The sequence below is a fragment of the Ovis aries genome, chromosome 2 (assembly GCF_016772045.2).
Source record: "Ovis aries strain OAR_USU_Benz2616 breed Rambouillet chromosome 2, ARS-UI_Ramb_v3.0, whole genome shotgun sequence".
Classification (NCBI taxonomy): domain Eukaryota; kingdom Metazoa; phylum Chordata; class Mammalia; order Artiodactyla; family Bovidae; genus Ovis; species Ovis aries.
In genome coordinates, this window is record NC_056055.1 from 61,777,928 (window position 1) to 61,798,559 (window position 20,632).

The window sequence follows — 20,632 nt, forward strand, 5'->3', positions numbered from 1 at the left end:
GAGTCGGACATGACTTAGTGACTGAACAACAACAAATTCATTATACAACAACCTTGAGAATAAAGAAGGAATAACTTTGTTGGTGGGCTTCCAAGGTGCAAAGTGGTAAAGAATCCACGTGCCAATGGAGGAGATGCAGGTTCATTTCCTTGGTGGAGAAGATCCCCTGGAGGAGGAAATGGCAACTCCATTATTCTTGCCCAGGAAATCCCATGGACAGAGAAGCCCGGTGGGCTACAGTCCATGAGGTTGCAAAAGAATAAGACATAACAGAGTGACTGAGGACGCATGCATGTAAATTTGTTGGTAGAACTGGGAAAACTAAGGGATTATTAGTGTGTTTTGGATATTAATTCTTGGATATTATTTGACATCTGATGAAAACATTCCAAAACTTTCAGCCCAAAGGGCTCTATTTTATTTGGGAAGATTTTTGGGAGATTCCTGTAAGAGAAACTCATTGCCAAGAAGTTAGAGAGGAAGTCTTAAGAAAAGTGTTTTAAAAGAAGGTAAAAAGTGTATTCTAAAGAGCTGAAAGGAGAGAAAACATTTATTAAGCCAATATACCAGACATTTTCACTCTTTATCTCATTTATTTCTCCCAATGGCCCTGTATTAAGGGTACTATTATATCCATTTTAGAAACAATACAGTCTAGACCTCAAGTAGCTTTTTAAACAGATCACACTTACTAACTGGCACAGCAAAAACGAGAAGTCCATGCTTCTATTAGCTTTTGGCTGCCTTTAGCTCAGTGCAAGAGGTGAAGGAGGGAAGCAACACATTTGTTGGAAAGAATGAAGGAATAAATATACCTCAGCTCTGCTATTTACGTGTCCCTGTGTAAGACAATTAATTTTCTGAGTCTGTCTTCATTTTTTAAAGTTAATTATTTAAAAAATTTATTTAGTTTTGACTGCACTAGGTCCTTGTTGCTGCACAGGCTTTCTCTAGTTGTGGTGAGTGTGGGCCACTTTCTAGTTCTGGTGGGCAGGCTTTTCATTGTGGAAGCTTCTCCTGTTGCTGTTTGTGGGCTCTAGGCATGCGGGCTCAGTAATCGTAGTGCAGGGGCTTAGTTGCTTCCAGGCACATGGGATTTTCTCAGGCCAGGGATTGAACCTATGTCCCCTGCATTAGCAGGTAAATTCTTAACCACTGGACCACTAGGGAAATCCTCTTCATTTGTTAAAGGAAGATAACAAGACTTCCTTCACAGAACTGAGGTAAGGAACAAATACGGTGATACAATAGAGAAAAACAAAATATAAAATATTAAATGTTAGATAGTGTCAGCTACAAATTGGCACTTGCCATGGGTGGTTGCTATCTAACACTCACAAGGATTAAATCATGTGTTGCTGCAGCTGCTGACCTTTAACGGTCCCTGAAGGAGTTCAGTGTGGAGAGTGAAAAGGAGGCACTCTGTGCTCGGGGAAGAACAGATCTTCAGATAGTTAGATATTCTAAGGAGTTGACTTTATGAGCCCAATTCTTATATTTCCTCATATCTAGAAGAGCACCAAAATCCTTCATGGTGACAACTGTTTCTCACAACTAGCAGAAGCTAAATAAGACTAACAGAAATGTTCTACCTAAAGTATATGCTTGATTGCATGCACTCCCCCTTTATCAAAATCACATATATACTGTCCCTTCCCCTTACCTCTTTAGAGCAATTTCTCAGAGCAATTTTGGGTGCTGTCTCCTGGGGTGCAATGCTGATTTTGCCCCAAATAAAACTCAACTTGAAATCCTCACATTGTGCATTTTTTAAGTTGACAGTAGCATGACACAGGTAACAAATTATGCTATGTATAATTTGTGTGTGCATATGAAAACAGCTGGAGAAGGGCATGGCAACCCACTCCAGTAGTCTTGCTTGGAGAATTCCACGGACAGAGGAGCCTGGTGGGCTCCGTTGGGTCGCAAAGAGTTGGACATGACTGAGCAACTAAGCACAAGCACGTGAAAACAGCATCGGTAAGTTAAAATTATGAGAATTTATACAAAGCTTCCAAGCACCAAACCCAAAGAGAAATGGTACTGGATAGAAAATTTGGAAAAATAAGCAAGAAATTTATACAAACACACACACATATATTTATATATATATTATAGGGTAGGTTTTTTTTTTTTTTTTGTATATACACGCTGCTTTATCTCTTTATTTATTTATGGCTGCACTGAGTCTTCCTTGCTGCACACAGGCTTTCTCTGGTTGCAGAGAATCGAGGCTACTCTATAGTTGTGGTGTGTGGGCTTCTCATTGCTATGATTTCTCTAGTTGTAGAGCACAGGCTCTAGGCTGTAGGCTTTGAACTTGTGGCTAGCAGGCTCTAGAGGGGGTGGGATTCAGTTGCTTCTTGGTATATGGAATGTTCCCTGACCAGGGATTGAACTCGTGTCCCCTGCGTTGGCAGATGGGTTCTTAGCCATTGCACCACCAGGGAAGTCTACAAGAAATCGACATATTTATCTGAAAGAGGGTATGGGTGGTTAGGGACAGGGTAAAGAAACTTCACATTTGTAACCTTTGCATTTCCCTTTTTAATTTTGAACCATGTATTACTGCATTGCTATTCAAAGAAGAAATAGACTTTAAATTTTATAAAAATATTATATAGAAATGTAGCATTTCTATACGTAATAGGTAACATTTCTATATGTTATTAACATAGATAACCACAGTACTTTTCACTGCCTTTTTTTCCAATTACTAAATTATGAAAATGAAGCCACTTCATTTTCAACATGATTATATCTTTTTAACAGAATTTGTGGCCCCAGGGCAAGTTTATTGTTGTTGAGAATTAAACAGTCTTACCATTATTTTGTAGTGCTTCCGTGATGGTTCAGAGGTAAAGAATCTGCTTGCAATGCAGACGATGGGGGTGGGGGGGTTGGGGGTGTTCAGGTGCCGGCTGGGGAGAGGGAGATGCTTGTTCTGTCCCTGGGAGGTAAGATCCCCCGGAGAAGGGAATGGCAACTAGTTTCAGTATTCTTGCTGGGACAATCCCAGGGACAGAGGAGCCTGGCGGGCTATGTAGTCCATGGGGTCGCAAAGTGGGAGACGCGACTGGGAAGGCACGCACCATTATTTTGAAAGACTAATTTCCTCGATGGTAGATTAAATTGAGTGGAATGACTTATTTTCTAAGAATAACACTAAGTGCAGGTGGGGCAGCCGTTTTATTTATGAGCTCATAGAGAAATGGAGAGAAAAGTGAACGAAGAGTTAGTGGTTAACTCTGACCTTGCTATGGGGTACCATTAATCGTGCACCACTATGGCTCCTGTGAACTTTGGTGGTCTTCCAAAGTGCGTGTACTACATAGGGTCCTGAATTTTTCCTGATCTGCTGCCATGACCAGTCCAGGGTGGTCCTTTTCTAGGTCCCCAAACACTGGAAAGATGACAGTGTCCCTCTCCCTTTATGCAATTAAAACAGAAATTCACTTAATAAATTAAAAGTTAAATCAGGGTGAATGCAAGGCCTTTCTTCTAGACTTTCTGAAATAAAAGTTCAGAAAATTCATCAAAGCTAAACTTTTTTCCTGCATTTTTCTTCCTTTCTAGTCTGTTAACCTTAAACCAGAAGTCTGGCTCTAAAGCCGGAACCACGCGGCTCCCCTAAGCGGCCAGCCCTAACGCACCAGCAATCTCCTTCACCCCACCCATCTGGCACTTAGCTCCGCCCACTTCACGTGTCGCCGTGACGTCAGCACGCCGTCGCAGAAGCCTGGCATCAAATGAGCGCAGGTGGCTGCGGTCCTTCGTCGGGCTCTCGAATGCGCAGGCGCTGTCGTTTCGGGAGCTCTGAAGAGCTGGCGGAGCCCGGCGAGGATGGAGGCCTCAGGGCGGCGGGGGCGGAGCGCGCCGCGAGCAGGGGGCATGTCCGCAGCGGGCGCCGTCTAGAGGAAGGCCGAGCAGCCACCACCACGCTTTCAGTCGCGGCGAGACGCAAGCGAGCCAGGCTGAGGGCCGCGGCGGCGATGCAGCGACGGCGGCGCCCACCGCCGCCCGCTTCTCAGCTGCCGGAGGGCTGCGGGGGAGGCGGTGCCGGCTGCGGGGGAGGCGGCGGGAACGAGGAGGTGGAAGTGCAGTTCTCCGCCGGGCGTTTGGGCTCCGCCGCGGCAGTTTCGGTGGCGGCGGCGGCGGCCGCGCGCAGCACGGAGGAAGAGGAGGAGAGGCTCGAGCGCGAGCACTTCTGGAAGATCATAAATGCCTTCCGCTACTACGGGTAAGGAGCCCGTGGCGGACCCCGGCTCAGCCCGTCGGGGCGCCAGCCGCTTGCGGCGGACCCGCCGGACGCCACGCCTCCGGGGCGTCGGAACCGGGCCGCCTGAGCTGACCTCCGGGCCCCCGAGTCATCTCGCACCACCTTAGCCCCTCCCGGCACAGCACACCCGCGTGTCTGCCGCGCCGTCTGCTGCTCAACCTCTTGTCTTCTGACCTCAGGAGCAGATTAGCCCTCTTGTCTTCCATCCCTCGTTAAAGGTTTGGCTTTGAGGCCCGTGGGGATGACCGGAAAAGTGCTGTAAGAATTTCAGATAGAAGATGTTGATGGTAAAATCGTCCAGTGCTGGGCATGATTTGTTTGTGTTGTCGATGTCCTCCAAACTGAACAGACGGAGAACCCAAGTTCACCTACACGTGGAATGCTGTAGGACATTTTTTCCCAAACTGTTGCCAGTTCTTGTTGAGGGCAGCATTAAGATCCCCCGGCCTTCCCCGTCCCAGCCGCACCGGCCCCCCTCTCCCCGCCCCCGGGCGCTGTGAACGCACAGGCACTTTTGTGGTCCCCTACCCCCACCCCCTATTTGGCGCGGTGAACGCACAGGCACTTGTGGTGAGCGAGTGAATGATGCCACTCAGTGTCTTTAACTGGTGGGTGAAATTAAGGTCGCAGATAGTCCGGATGTTCTAAAATTTGCAAATTTTTAGGGAGGGAAATGAGAGAAAATACTGTAGGAGCCGCCTTTACGATCTTTTCTGCAAATAATGTATCGAATTCTCACTGGATTGGGCATCATGGTAGGACTTTTAAACTTCCTAACTTGGACTTTCTTATAAATAAATCTTAAAGTAGCTTAGTCACAGACTTATAGTTAGAAGAACTGAAAGGGACTTAAAACAACTGGGTTTTCAGGTAAAGAAAGCACTTTTATTCGTATGAGGGATGAGTCCACCGACTACTGTGTTCTAAGACTGCATTTGGAATCAGATAGATGTGACCTCCTACTCAAGTAAAACTGTTCCCTTAGACGGGCTCCTGCTGTGCTTTATGCAAATTTTTTAATATTGCTTGACTGACCTCCTCAAGGGCAGGGACTGAGCCTTATTTATTTTTATGTCACCAGTGCCTGGCGTTTTGTTGGAACTCTATTTTTAACAGGACCAGTGGTAGCAAAGAAGTACATTTGTCCTTCCCAGATAGTTTGTCAGTTTGTAACTGATGATTAGTTTGTTACTATTCTGAATTTCAAAACTTGCTTAATAAAAGCTTATTTAGACTCTGATTACATTTGTGCCGTGACTTTTTGAGGTTGAAAAATCTTGATGAAATCTACTAATTAAACCCAGGCATATGAACCATGGACCGCATTACTTACGGAGGAAAAGGCAGACAATCAGAATTGAATTTGTTGCAAGTATTATGTCTGGAAGAACCATACAGGGAGAAGAAGGAGCTGACATTAGGTAGCTCAAAGTGGTAGGTACAGAAAAGTCTGGTATATTTTACTGTTGAAAAATGTAGAAACAATATTGGGAAATGTCCTGGGACTGTAGTAGACACAGTTAAAACGTGTGTTTGTATATTAGGTGTAGTATGTATTAGGACTACTTTAGAATTGATATTTATGATTAAGTATCAGCTGGGCCTTTTTGTGGGTGAGGGCAAGGGATTTTGATCTGAAACTAGGACCCAAGTGTGGTAATATAGAAAGGGGCCCTCTGTGTGTGTTCAGGTGGTTGTGATACTGTTTTCTATACACTTCTGCCTCTTATATAGCAGTTCAGTGTGAGATCGAGGAAAATTTCATTTTTTACAACAATCCTTTTTATATATATGTACTCAAAAAAATTGAAATCCCTTATACTAAAAATAGTATACAGTTAAACCTATGTTTAGAATTACAGAAAGGATTGTGTAGCAGAAAACACTGGATTACTACCTTCCAACATTTTATAATCTTATAGACCTGTGCTGCCCAATATATTCAGCCACTAATCACATCTGGCTGAATTTAAGCATTAATTAAAATATAGTAAGATTTACAGTTCGTCTTTTCAGTCTCAGTAGCCACATTTCAGGTGCTCAGCAGCCACATGTGACTATTGTCTGCTGTCTTGGACAATGCAGATGTAAGCCTCTCCATCATTGTAGTAAGTTCTTAAGGACAGTCCTATTCTAGACCATTAGCAGGTACATCCAAATATTGGAGAACTGGATTTTACTGCTCACTGTCTTTTCATCAGGATATAGGAGATTTAGATAAGGGTCGTGAAGCAAGAAATGTCTTCTGATTAATATTTTCTCTTTCCAGTGGCTTTCAATTTTGTACTTCCTATAGATTTTACTTAGATGACATAGTCTCACTAAGGTAAAATGATTATAGCAAAAAATGTTAGCCTTAAATTACCACTTTTGTTATAAATGGAGATACCTACTCATATAGAGTATGCTACATTTGAAATATTAAAGGTCTTGTCAGAAATGTCCTACTTTTAGAAATAGCAGTTAGGTGGGATCTTAAAAACTGAGATGTAGAGCTCATTTTTACAGATGAGGGGATAGGCATGTAAAGAAGTAAGCAACTTGCACAGGGTTGTCCAACCAAATTGTGGTAGAGTCTGGCCTGAAATCCAAAAGCATTAACTTAAAATTTACCGTATATTAGTAAGCAGTGATGCTAGTAAGACAATTTCAACTTTGGGTATATAATAAATATTTTAAATGGGTTGAGACACTCTGCTGAATAGATACGTTTCCCTGTTTGGAATTCTAGAATAGTTCAACAGGAGCAGAGGAATGGGTCTGTGATTCTTGGCTAGATCTATCATTGGACCCACTCTTATAAAAGATGACTGAGTCAGAGTTGGGGTCACTGCCATGTAGAGGGAGCTTGAGGTAGGGATACACTTGAGGACATACAGCCACTGACCCTACTTTCTCCTCTTAGGTACCCAAGAATGTGGCCTTTTAATGCTGACTCAGTTCAGAACCAAGGAGAGTCTGAAGGTTGTAAAATATTCCTTTAAAACAGGGTTGGTAAACTTTTCTTAAAGAGCCAGGCAACGAATATTTTAAACTCTGAGAGCTAGGTGGTCTTTGTTAAAGTGTAGGCCTGTGTGCTTGTGTGAAAGCAACCACAGGCAGTATGTGAAGGAATGAGCATAGCTGTGTTCCAGTAGAACTCTACAAAAACAGGCAAGTAGCCAGGAGGTCATAACTTGTCCACTGCTGTCTTAAGCACGTTGGTGACGTAAGCATTTACAGAAGAGTGAAATTAGCCCCAGTTAAAAAATCCCACACACAGGAGCCTGGCAGGCTACAGTCTATGGGGTCACAAAAAGTCAGGCACAGCTGAGTGACTGAACATGCTCGCACATACAAAAGGATTCTGGTCCTCTTGATCGTGTGAGCTATGAGAAGAGGCATTTTAGGATGACTCATTAATTTCTGACTTGGTGGATGTATGGTGTACCATTGATCAACAGCAGCCATTTAGGAAGAAGTACAAATTTCTTTGGTAGGACATGTGCTAAGTTCAGGTTGGAAATGTTGAGTTTTGAGGTATGCTCAGAGGGAGGTTGTAGGGCATCCAGTGCCCAGGAATTCAAGGAAAGAATTACTGTGAGACTGTTTAACCTGTTGACAGTAAATTATAAACTGTTGCAGCTCTGTTTGATGACTTTAAGTAGTTTCTTAGTGTCATACTCTACTGAGAGAAGTGTCAATTGATACAGTTTTTCTGAAAATCAGTTTGTATCAAGAACTTTATAAATTCTTACCTTTTCTGATGTGGTAATTCCTTTGGGAATTTGTGGTAATTTTTTTCCTCTAAAATATAGATAGATTTTGAACACAAAAAGTACATTGTGTTGACAGGTAAAAGTATCTAGATGCCCAGTGTTTGGGAAATAGCTAAGTAAATTTTGGTTATGTAAGATGGGATGATGAGCAGTCCTTTTAGTCATTTGAGAACTTTTTTCTACCCTGGGAAAATTATTTTGATAAGGATGAAGAATTTCAAGTGTTTCTAAAACTTTAATATGTATGTGAGTCATTTGATGATCTTGTTAAAAGGCAGATTACATTTTAGTAGGTCTCGCATGTGAGACCTGTGATTCTCCACTTCTAACCACTTCCAAGTGACATGCTGCATTTTTGACTAGAAAGGTATTAGATTACTTTGTCTTAAACAACAGCAATAAAGCAGAAATATGCCAGAGTTAGAAGTGCTTACCTCTAGAAGAGGAATTATTAGGAACTTACCCCCCCTGAGTACTTTTACTGTTCTGTATTTTTCATATTTTTGCTATGTATACATTAGTTTCATAAATTAGATATACCTCATATATTTGAGCTCTGATTATGTTTTAGGCACTGGGCTGAGTGTGTAGTGTGCATTATTTTGTTACAGTTTCAGTGAAATGTATTAGGTAGGCAGAGGGGTATATTGGTATTTGCTTCATGGAGTTTTATGCATGTTTTTCAGAATAATTCATTTTAAGTGACTTGGTTTAGTGCCTGACACTTACTAAATCTCAATAAATCATAGCTTCTATCATTATCATCATTGTTATATATTCCTTGTTTATGTATATGAGGCAGTTGAGGCACAGAGAAAGGAAGTAACTTGCTAAGAGTCACAAAGCAAATACATAGCATAACCTGGATTTCAGTCCAGATCTGTTAGACTCCAGAGGTCTTAAAAAAAAGAAGAAGCAACAGTTGGTGCAACCACTGCCAACTCCAGTTTACAGTATCCCTAACCACCCTCAGAATACCACCACACACAATCTTCTACAAATAAGTTATGTCAAGGGTTTCTTCAGAATCTCCTTAGATGTGACTGTTCAGAAATTAGACACTGATTTGACATAAGATAAAAATGAGAGAATTATCTGAATGACTAGAGGGATTCACGCAACTGAATGAAAAAGAATATTTTTCATTTCCATTTAGTACTGAATAAATGCCAAAGAACGTTTAGAAGAAACACATCATGCATTTATGTATTTGTTTATTTGTATATGTAAAATGTAAAGAATGATGTAGTGAACATCTACCACCCAGTTTAAAAAAAGAACATTATCTTATCCTTTTCCCCTCAAAGGACATCATTTTTCTGAATTTTCATTTCCTTGCTTTCCTTGTAGTTTTTCTACATATGTTCAGTCCCTAAAATATATTGCTTATTTTTATATAAGATGAAATTTGTACATTATTTGTATTTTTCTGCAACTTGCTTTTTTCCAACAAATATTTTGTTCCTGAGTTTTATCCATTTTATTGTGTGTAGCTGTATTTATTGATTGTATTCCATTGTACAACTATACTGTATTTTCTTTGTTCAGTCTATTGGAGATGGACTTTCTGGGTTGTTCCAGGTTTTTTGCTTGTTATTTCTTACAGTGCTGTGATGAGACTTATTCATGTGTCATGTGCCCATTTGCAAGAGTTTCTTGATTTTGTGTCTAAGGTGTATGATTGCTAGGTCATAGGGAGTGTGCATATTAAGTTTTTACTAGGTAATGCTAAATTTTCTGAAGTGGTTATACTAACTTATGCACCCACCATCAATCTGAAGATAAATATTCTAAAACTTCCACATTTTTACCAATATTTCATATAGTCAGGTGTTTAAATTTTGCCCATCTATCTGACTGATGTAAAATGATATTTCATTGTGAGTGTATTATTTAACTTTTAAAAATGATGTTCTTTTTAGGTTTTATAAATTGGTTGTCCTCCAAGTGACCTTTAGAGTTATCTGGAAACTGTTGTGAATGTTGTTGTATAAAAAGCTATAGAATTTCAGTTTTTCATTTGTTTACTATTTTTGTGGCATGTAAGATCATTTACAATATTTAAAAAAATTCAACTTGGTTGACTGAAAACACATTTTGTGTATATTCTGATTTTAGAGCAGCATTCTGCTACTTGATGGATAAATCTAAAGCATTCAGCTGTTTTGCTGAAAACCTTTTTTGGAAATTGAAATCATAAAAATAAACTTATTGTGCATTAATCCTCTTTATGTTTGCTTTTTTTCCTCCCTTCTGATTGATGCAGATATTTTAAACGATTGGTCTTTTGTTTAGTTGCTTAGAGAGTTTGTAATACAATGACAACATAGAAAACTTCATAAGTCAGTATCCTTTAAAAAACTGAAAGGTTGTAAATGGCTGGACAGTATACATTATAAGGAAATAATTTGTGCAGGAAGACAACCTTAAAATATTTTAAGATTGGCCTCTGGTGAGAATTCTTTTGCCAATTAAAAAAACACCTTTTATGTTTTAGCACCAGTATGCATGAGCGAGTGCACCGAACAGAAAGACAGTTTCGATCACTCCCAGCTAATCAACAGAAACTACTTCCTCAGTTTCTTCTTCACTTGGACAAGATCCGGAAATGTGTTGATCATAATCAAGAAATACTACTGACCATTGTGAATGATTGCATACATATGTTTGAAAATAAAGAATATGGAGAAGATGTATGTGAAATTTTGTTCTCTTTGTTTTTATTTTAGGATTTAATCTCCATATTTTGAGATCTTTCTGGATTTCTTTTCTGTAATTTTCATGGCTCATTTGCTCTACTTGGAGAAAATTTTCACTTATTATGTTCAGTCCCTTTATTAGGCTTGATAGCACAGTATACTGGAAACTGGATTTGTTGGCAGATTCCCCCCGCCCCCCCACAACATACTAAGATAATTGTTGGCATTTTGATACACCTTTCCATAGTGTTCTGACTATTACAGCATGTGGAGTTAGTGACGTACATTTTTAATAAACAATTTTACTAGCTATGTAAAATTAATTTTACCTTGATATTTTCAGAATCTTACATCTATTGATATTCATCTTTTACTTAAAAAAAAAATTGTTTTTACTTATAACTCTCAAGGGACTGGCAGAAATAGGAGCTCAAGTCCTTTTTGTATCCACAGGGTAGATGCAGTTGGGTCACTTGAGCCTGTCCATGCTGTCCCATGAGTGACCTGAAGGAACTCTTCCCTCTCTTAGAGTTTGGTCTGCATAGCATTCCAGTTCTGATCCTCTCCTGAGTACACATTGCTTAGTTAGATGGTGGCTTCGTGATTAATGAACCATAGTTTATTGAGGGTAGAAGTGAGACCACCAAACTCCTTTCATTTAGGATCTCAGGCTGCACTTGAACCCAGGTTGAGGTGAGAGGCTAGTGATTTACCCTCTAAACCATCTATAAAGTATCTCTATAGCATGATTATTTAACCATATGCAAGAGTGATTACTTTTTGAAAAACTAATTGATTTCTGTTTTTTAAACAGGGAAATGGAAAGATTATGCCAGCATCTACGTTTGACATGGATAAGTTAAAATCCACATTGAAACAGTTTGTGAGAGACTGGAGTGAAACTGGGAAAGCAGAAAGGGATGCCTGCTACCAACCAATCATTAAAGAAATTTTAAAAAATTTTCCAAAAGAGAAATGGTAAATAGTATCTTGTTTTTAACCAATTTCTTTATGTAAGCACTGAGTTTCTCTGAGAGAAATTTCACAGTCTTGATTCATTTTTACAGTTGTTGAGTGCCTGTATATTTTCATGTGTTGGTGTATGCTGTTACATGTGCTGTTCTTGGATGCTTCATCTGTGTGAGATTGCAGTTAATAATTGTTCTAGCACTATGGGAAATTATCTAGAAATTAAATAATGGTTAGATTGAATGTTTATTATCAATGAGGTCTATCCTTTTATAATTTGTTTTATGGCAGAGCAAAAAGCTCTAAAGCATTTTAATTTTCCTCTTTATGGCATATTTGTATGCAAGTGAGTGATCTATAGCTCAGAGAAGAGATTCTTAACTTTTTTATGCCATGAAAACTTTGAACAGTCCGAAGCCCATCTTTTCTTTTTCAGTAAAACATTTCTAAATGAGTAAAGTGACATACATAGGATTGCAAAGAAACCAGTTATTTTGAAATATGGTTATCAAAATGCTTAAGCAAGCTTGTGCTATAACCTGCTTTTTTATCAAGTGTCACATTAAATAAAAGTCTTAAAAGGAGATTTTAATAGAGTTTGAAAATACCTGAATACTGTATGTTATTTTGAGACTCTCAACAGCTAATATGAAGTGAAAATATATATAATGTATAAGTTCTGTTGGTGATAAAGTCACAGGTACTTCTAAAGCTACTCTTGTTTGTTGGCTGCATTCACAGCTGATAGAAACATCAGTTAAAGGCTAATGAAATTAAAATGTAATTTTTTTTTCACCCCCTTGTAGGTACAGTGAATTTTTTCCATAGACCTCTTTGGTCCATGGATCCCAGGTTAGGAACCTGACTCAGAGGTTATCTGTTTAAAGAGAACCAATGGATGGAGTTCATTCTATTGTTTAAAGGATCTTTGAGAAAAGAAAGCCTTCTTTTCCTCATCTTCCCCTCTTTGTTGATTGACATCTTTCAGTTTAGATGTATCTATCCAGAAATTTCAATACATATGTATATGTCCCTTCTCTTTTTTGAAAACATTTTATTTTGAAATAAGTTCAAAGTTACCCAAGAAGTTGTATGGATTGTATAGAGAGCTCCTGTGTATTTTTCACCTAAATTCACCAGTTCTTAGCATTTTACATTTGCTTTTTTGTTTCCTTTTCCTACTTCCCTTCTTTCTTCCCACCTTTATGTTTTTATCCACGGCAGTACGTATACACAATTATTTAAACTATTTGAGAGATCAGTTAGTATTATATCATGTTTTTTACTGCCTATTATTTGAGTTTTTTCTTAAGAACAATGATATTTACTTACATAAACCCAGTGCAGTTACCAGGTTGAGGAAATTTAAACTTGAATACTGTCTTATCTGTGGTCTATATTTAAATTTCACAAATTATCCTGATAATGTCCTTTGTCACACTTATTTTTCTGTTCAGTCTAGGATCCAGTCCAGGATGTTATGTTTAATTCTGATGTCTTTCTTAGTCTTTAATCTGGAAGAGTTCCTTGGCCTTGTTTTTTCTTAACTTTCATGACGTTTTTGAAGAATATGAGGAAGTAATTCTATAGAACATTCTTCGGTTTGACATTGTCTTAGACTTCTTCATGGTTAGGTCTAGATTGTGTGTCTTCTCTCAAACTAATACAGAGTTGATGTTGTATCCTTTTCAGAATATTACGTTCAGAGATATGCAATGTCTGTTAGCCCCTCATTGATTTTAATCAAGATGTTATTTTGTTCTTCCCACTATTTAGTTACTGTTTCTCTTCTTGCCACTAATAAGCAGTTGTTGAGGAGATACTTTGAGACCATGCAGTTAGTATCCTGTTCCTTTGCAAACCCTCTCCCTCCTAAAATTGTCATCCATTGAATCTTGGATGGACTAACCTTGTTATGATGTTGGTGGAATGGTGATTTTCTAACTCTACAGTTACCAGCATTCTATTAATATTCTTATTGATTACAGGGATGACTCATGGTTCCTATTTATTCAGTAGGTTATAATCCATTACCATTGCTTTTTAAATTTTCTTCTTTAAATTTCCTCAGATTTGGCCAGTAGGATTCCAGTTGGTTGGTGCCTATGTCCTTTTGGCATGGCATGCTTCAATTGTTTTTGGAGCACTTCCTTACTTTCTGGAATAATAAAGACATTTTAGTTCAATCTTGTATCTTTCCTGCTTAAGTCCTGGAGTGGGTATTTTCCCAAGGACCTATTCCTTTTAATGTAGAATGGAGTGTAGAGACCAAGATTTGGCACTAGGCATGTTCATTGTTCCTGAGATGTCATTGCTTATGGGTCTTCCAGCAGATAGAACTTAAACACACACCGCAAACACAAGAGATCATGAGTTCATGTTGGTACTTTCAATTCTAATCCAACCCTGTTGGATTCCTCCCGTAGCTTCCCCCATTCTGTCTGTCTTTTCCACAGTGAAAAACCTGGCTTCTGACATCAGTATATTTGCTTACTCACTCAGTCCTACAATACTTGGGCTTCCCTGGTAGCTCAGATGGTAAAGAATCTGCCTGTAATGTGGGAGACCTGGGTTCGATCCTTGGGTTGGGAAGAATGTCCCTTGGAGAAGGAACTGGCTATCCACTCCAGTATTCTTGCCTGGAGAACTCCATGGACAGAGGAGCCTGGCGAGCTACAGTCCATGGGGTCACAAAAAGTCGGACACTACTGAGCAGCTAACATTTTATTTTTCTACAATACGCAAGTTTCAGAATTGTTACCTCCACATTATAGGAAAAACAAAACTACCAAAAGGAGTTCAGGATTTGCCAGGAAGTATTCTCCCCCCTAAACTAAGGGTTTTTAATAGAAATATTCTTCACTGTTTTACTCAAATTAGCTCCCTTTCAGCCTTCTCACCCTAGGTATGGTTATGTTTTTTATGTGAAATCGAGTATATTTAGGTTTATTTGTTTTTATTTGCTTTTAGTTTTAAGGTTGCGTGTCCCTGCCTCCTCCCCCATTCCTGTTGGTTTTTTAATTTTTTTGATTTGTGGACTATCATCTTGATAAAACTATATTAAAAAAATGATATTCAGAAAAAATGTCATTCATTCCTCTGTCTTTTCTTTACCCCACTCTACCACGTAGGTAATCAGTATTATTGATTTCTCATTTATCCTTCTTGTTTGTATTTTCTGTCTTTTTTATGGAGGTAAGTAGGTATTTTTTTTTTCCCCCTCTGTAGGTATCCCCCTTTGTCATACATAAACTGCAGCATAATAGATATTTTATTTTGCACTTTGATTTTTTTCACTTAATGATACATCCTAATTTAGCTGTATATCAGTTCTTGGAGGTCTTAGTCAATCCTTTTTTTTTTTTTTTTTTTTTTAACAGTTTCAGACTACTTCGATCTCCTATACTTGGTTATTTAAGTAAAGAAGTTGGCAGTGTCTTGCATTTATAATGCTGTAGTTAATAACCTTGTGCATGTTTATTTTTTGGATTGCTGGAGATGTATCTTTAGTGTAAATTCTTAGATGTGAGATTGCTGCATCTGGAAGGTAGATGTATATTGGTGCAACAAAATACCATAAATTTAACTGCTTAAAACAGCACACATTTACACGTCATAGTTTCTGTGTGGGTAGGGATCAGGACATGGTTTCACTCTGTGTAGGATCTTACAAGGCTATAAACAAAGATATGTGCTGGACTTTGTTCTCATCTAGAGACTTGACTGTAGAAGCATAGACTTCCAAGCTCATGCAGATTGTTGGCAGAATTTGTTTCATTGTGGTTGTAGGCCCTGGCTTCTTGCTGACTGAGGGCTAGAAGCCTATCTCAGCTCCTGAAGGTCCCTCACATTCCCCTTGTGGGCTTTCACAAGTGGCTACTTAGATTTTGTCAAGCTAGCAAGAAAGTCTTTAGAGTAAGCAGGCTGTTACATTATAAGACTTCATTGAGTGTTTTATAATGTAACACAATCATAGGAGTGACATGTATTGGCGTTGCTCAGTGGGTAAGGAATCTGCCTGCAGTGCAGGAGACCCAGATTTGATTCCTGGTTTGGGAAGATCCCGTAGAGAAGGAAATGGCAACCCACTCCAGTATTCTTGCCTGGATAATTCCATGGACAGAGGAACCTGGCAGGCCACCGTCCCTAGGGTTGCAAAGAGTCACAGAGTCAAGACAGGACTGAGCAACAACACTTTCACTTTTTTCATATGTAAGTATTTATTTCTGGACGCTCTGTTCTATTCCATTGGTCTATATGTGTTTCCTTATGCCAGTACCATACTTATTTTAATTTCTATAACTTTGCAGGTTTTGAAGTCAGGAAGTGTGATTTGTACATTTTATTCTTTTTCAAGATTATTTTAGTTCTTTGGGGTTCTTTGCAATTTCATACGAATTTCAGAATCAGTTTCTCCATTTCTCTGAAGAGGCTGTTGGAATATTGCCAGGGATTGTGTTGAATATGTAGATTGTTTCTGGTGGTATTGATATCTTAATAATGAGTAATGCTTCCTAGGTGGTGCTAGTGGTAAAGAACCTACCCGCTAATGTAGGAGACGTAAAAGGTGTAGGTTTGATCCCTGGGTGGAAAGACCCCTGGAGAAGGGCATGGCAACCCACTCCATTATTGTTGCCTGGAGAATCTTACGGACAGAGGAGCCTGGTGGGCTACAGTCCATAGGGTTGCAAAGAGTTGGACACACCTGAAGCGATTCAGCGCTAGCACTAATTCATGAATATAGGATGTCTTTCCATTTATTTAGGTATTCTTTAATATCTTTCAACCTTGTTTTTTAAGTTTCAGTATACAAGTTTTCAGTGTAGCATATCCTTGGTTAGATTTAATCCTAAGTTTTTCATTCTTTTTCATGTATGGAATTGTTTTCTTAATTTTCTCTTCTGATTGTTCTTTGCCAATGGATAGAAACAACTGATTTTTTAATGTGTTTATGTTTATTTTTATGTGTTGCAACTTTGCTTAATTTGTTTACTGGCTCTAGTAGCTTTCTTGTTGATTCTTTGGGATTTTCTACATAAAAGATCATCTTGTTTGTGAATAAAGGTGGTTTTTGCCTCTTCCTTTCCCATTAAAATAGCTCTGTAAGTACATCCTTATCTAGTTTCTGATCTTAGAGGGAAAGCTTTCAGTCTTTCACTTTTGGGTGTAATTTTAGCTCTAGGTTTTTTATAAATGCCCTTTTTTGATATTGAGAAATTTTCCCTCTCTTATTTCCTGAGAGTTTTTGTCATGAAAGGATGTTGCATTTGTCAAATGCCTTTTCTATGTCAAATGAAGTGATTGGTTTTTTTTCTTTTTCCTATTATTAATAATTTTCTTTTATTCTGTAAGGCTACCTTTGTTTACTTTAATAAGTGCTACAAGTTATTTTGTTAATTTTTATCAGTGGTCCTACATTAAATATTCTACAACTGTTAGAATCATAATCTAGTCTCATATTTCCTCATTTTTCATACTTTTTATAAATGTTTTCAGTTTAGGGAACTTTTATAAATATTGCTGCTTTCAAAAATCTTAAAGATTCTTCTAGTTGGTATACTCCATGTATGTACTATCTATAAAATAATAGATCATGTATTTTACTAGTCTTTGTAAATATAAAGTCCAGGTATTTCTTAATATTCAAAATATCTTTGTTTCTGAAAAGTAGGTTGTGAGATAAAACTCTTTACAGTTGGAATATACTAAAGTTTGGGTATTTTTGGAAGGCTGAATGTCAAATGCATATGTCAGCATAATTTCTAGCACTTTAAATATGATTTCATTCATACTTAGTGATCACTGAATCATGTATATTGCCATAGTATCCTGTCAGCATGATAATGTTAGCCATAGTAAAAGGGGATCTCATAGTTAAAGGCACTTAATGAACTAGCACAAGTATTATTGTATTGTTATTTACCTGTTATTATTAGTAGTAGTATTTTTATTACTGTTGACAGATAAAATGTAGACTGGTGAGAAAAGGATGAATTAACTTTAATGTTTCTAACAGGTTATTTTAATATAAAAGAATAATTTAAAAATGTTTTAAATAGGTATTTTATAGGATTCAAAATTTTAAAGGTTTCAAAGGATGTAAAATCTCCTCCCCGGTTACCCATTTCCCTTCTCTGATAGTAATCACTGTTGTAAAAGTAGGCAGGGATGTATGAATTTTAAATCACGTGCATCAAAATATCAAACTTTTTTTTTGTCATTCTGGTACCCAATGGAAAATTTACATATTTTTTCTTCTGTCATTTGTTTTGCTTGTTTAATTTAGATTGGTTTCCTTAGAGCATATAAGATGAGTTTTTCAAAAACCCTTAAAAAATAAGCCTAACAAAACATAGCAAAGTCTTTATCCATATTCAAGTCATAACTTTGCCACGAAAGGTAAACTCTAAGTCCTGAAAAAGGGACATGATTGTAGCGCTTCAGAATTCAGGTAAATTCTGGTCAAGTTTGGGACTCAGATAAAATTTTTAGGATTCTGTTTGTGCCACAGCAAACACCTGTGAATTTGATATTGTTATACTCAGGCTGAATTTCAGTAATGTTTATGTCAGCTAGCCTTTTGATTGTGTTCTTTTCTTTTTGAAATTTCAATAAAGGCCTTTTCTAACAGATCTGTTTGCAAAACATAATATACTTAAATATGCATAAGTTAACTATTCTTGTGGTCATTAAAATACTTTTTTTCTGTGTAAGCATATTTGTCTTATCAGTTTGTCCAATTTGTTCCTGTTGAGAATTTTTAAATGTCTAAGTTTACAAGTATAAGCAGCTTTGAAGCTGACAGAGTGACATGCGTATTGGGGCCTGTTTGTAAATTAATGAAATGCTGTTTTAATTGTGCTGAACGCCAGATACCTCAGTTATTATTAGCTCAGAAATTTAGTGCTGTGAGTTTATAGTTGCTAAGGAAAGAGAGATTCTTAGGTTCAACTCCTATTTGAAATGGGAAATCACAACCATGTAGAAGCATATTCTTTTATAAATCCTGAAAACTACCGGATTGTAGTTTTTTAGATCTTAGTTTCATTAACCCAGTCTATTTTAGAAGAATTTGAAGTGTTATTCTGTCTGTTTGTGGGTGGTAAATCTATTATGTCTTTGCCTCTTAGAATATGTCTAAACCTTCAAGAAGACTTTTAAAATCCTTTAAAGATGGCTTTTTCTACTTAGATTAAAATAAAGAATGTAAGTTATAAAAGAATTATTTGCATCTGAAAGAAACCATTTTATAAGAGCAAATGAAGATTGCCAAATAATGCAAAGGTAGTTTAGAGGCTGAAAATAGTCTCTTTAATATTTTAAGAGATGTTAAGATAAAATAAATAAGATATTTAATATCTCTTTAATCCAGAAAGCTCTCTTAGACCAGAGAGACAAATAAATATTTCAGATTTCTTTTTCATCAAGATCCCAAGTGCCTACCATTCCAGCATTTCAAGTACTTAAAAATCTTGAAAAAATTTTTTCAAGTATTAAAAAAAAAATAGTGGAAAAACAATTCAAGATGATAACCTAGTAGAAAAATAGTGTAAATAGTAAACAGATAAAGAAATATAACGTGCTTAATCTCATAAGAAAATGCAAATATAAAAACCATACTAAGATGCCATTTTAATCTACTGCAAGAATTTGAAAATTATATAACTTTCTGAAGGTATGAGGAAACATATGTTGCTGGTGGAAGAATAAATTAGTAAAATTTAATGGAGGGCAATTTGGTAACATTGAACAAAATTCAGTTTTGATCCTTGCAATTCAGTTTGGGGAAAGCTTTCTACAGATAAGCTCCTGCATACGGAAATTATGCCAAAGATATTAGCTTTAATGTTATATAATAAAACATTGGAGGCAATCTAAATGTCCTTAATTAGCATTATTATTTTGATACATTATTTTATAGTATTAAATGGACTACTTAGTCATAAAACAGATTAAGAAAGCTCTGTGTACTGATTGGGAAAGTTCAAGATATTAAATCAAGAATTGGTAAGCTTTTTCTTAAAAGGGCTAGCTAGAAAATATTTTAGGCTTTGTAGGCATTGGGGTCTCTGGCTACTGACTATTTAGCTCTGTTGTCATGAGAACATTGCCATAGACAGTACATAAATGAATGGACATGGCTGTGTTCCAATAAAACCTTTTTACAAATACAGGTGACTGGCTAGTGGGTTATAGTTGCTGACCCCTGTATTAAATGAAAGAAGCAAAGTGATGAACTGGGCATATAAACAAAGGTATGAATGAAGCACTGAAAGCACTGAGAAGTGAGTTAAAGCTCTGCCTGGGATATTTGGGAAAAGAAAGACTTTATAGATAAGGTGATAATTTAAACTAAGTTTCTGTAGGTATGTCGGAGCTCTCAAGATTATGGTGAGAAAGTGTTTTCTGGAATTGATTAAAAGTTGTCTTGGTGATATACGAAGTTCTTTGTTGGAAGAAGATAAATAAGTTGGGACCATACTTTTGAAGAGACTAGACACTAATTCTGATTTCTAACCCATTTTCTAGTTTGAATAAAGTGTCTCAACATCCGGCTCTATTAAACCTTGACATTTTGCCGTATTTATTTCAGATTTCTTTGTTGTTTAACAGTTGAAACTGCTCTGCAAATCATACAGAGCACATTCTTCTCTCTGGAGATAACAACTAGCATAAATTTGTTATTCTAATCTTAGCTTTCTACATTAGCTACATGTTTATATATACATATATGAATAACACATTGTGTTCTGTATGTTTTAAAAGATTATATAATGGTTTGTGATGTCATTTCACAATTGTTTTTTGCCCAGAATTGTGTGTTTATGAGTTCTCTGTATGGACTAGCAGTGTTCAATAGAAATACAATGCAAGTCACCTATGTTGTTTTAAATTGTCTAGTAGTCACATGAAAAGTGAAACAGGTG

The 20,632-nt window shown here is 37.4% G+C and overlaps 1 protein-coding gene across 5 annotated transcripts in view; it reads left to right on the forward strand.

The window, feature by feature from the left end:
• The first annotated feature begins 3,818 nt into the window (after window positions 1–3,818).
• The window catches only part of CARNMT1 (carnosine N-methyltransferase 1), a 39,003-nt gene continuing 22,189 nt past the window's right edge, over window positions 3,819–20,632 (forward strand). The window contains exons 1-4 of one of the 5 annotated variants that reach the window (XM_060409356.1): window positions 4,400–5,034; window positions 5,584–5,713; window positions 10,535–10,730; window positions 11,551–11,714. In XM_060409356.1, the coding sequence (XP_060265339.1) occupies window positions 5,595–5,713; window positions 10,535–10,730; window positions 11,551–11,714 (479 nt within the window). In that variant the 5' untranslated portion in view covers window positions 4,400–5,034; window positions 5,584–5,594. Of the gene's footprint in view, window positions 4,241–4,399; window positions 5,035–5,521; window positions 5,714–7,184; window positions 7,244–10,534; window positions 10,731–11,550; window positions 11,715–20,632 lie in introns of those variants that run through there. The other 4 variants (XM_060409357.1, XM_060409359.1, XM_027964491.2 and 1 more) reach the window with 4 other exon arrangements.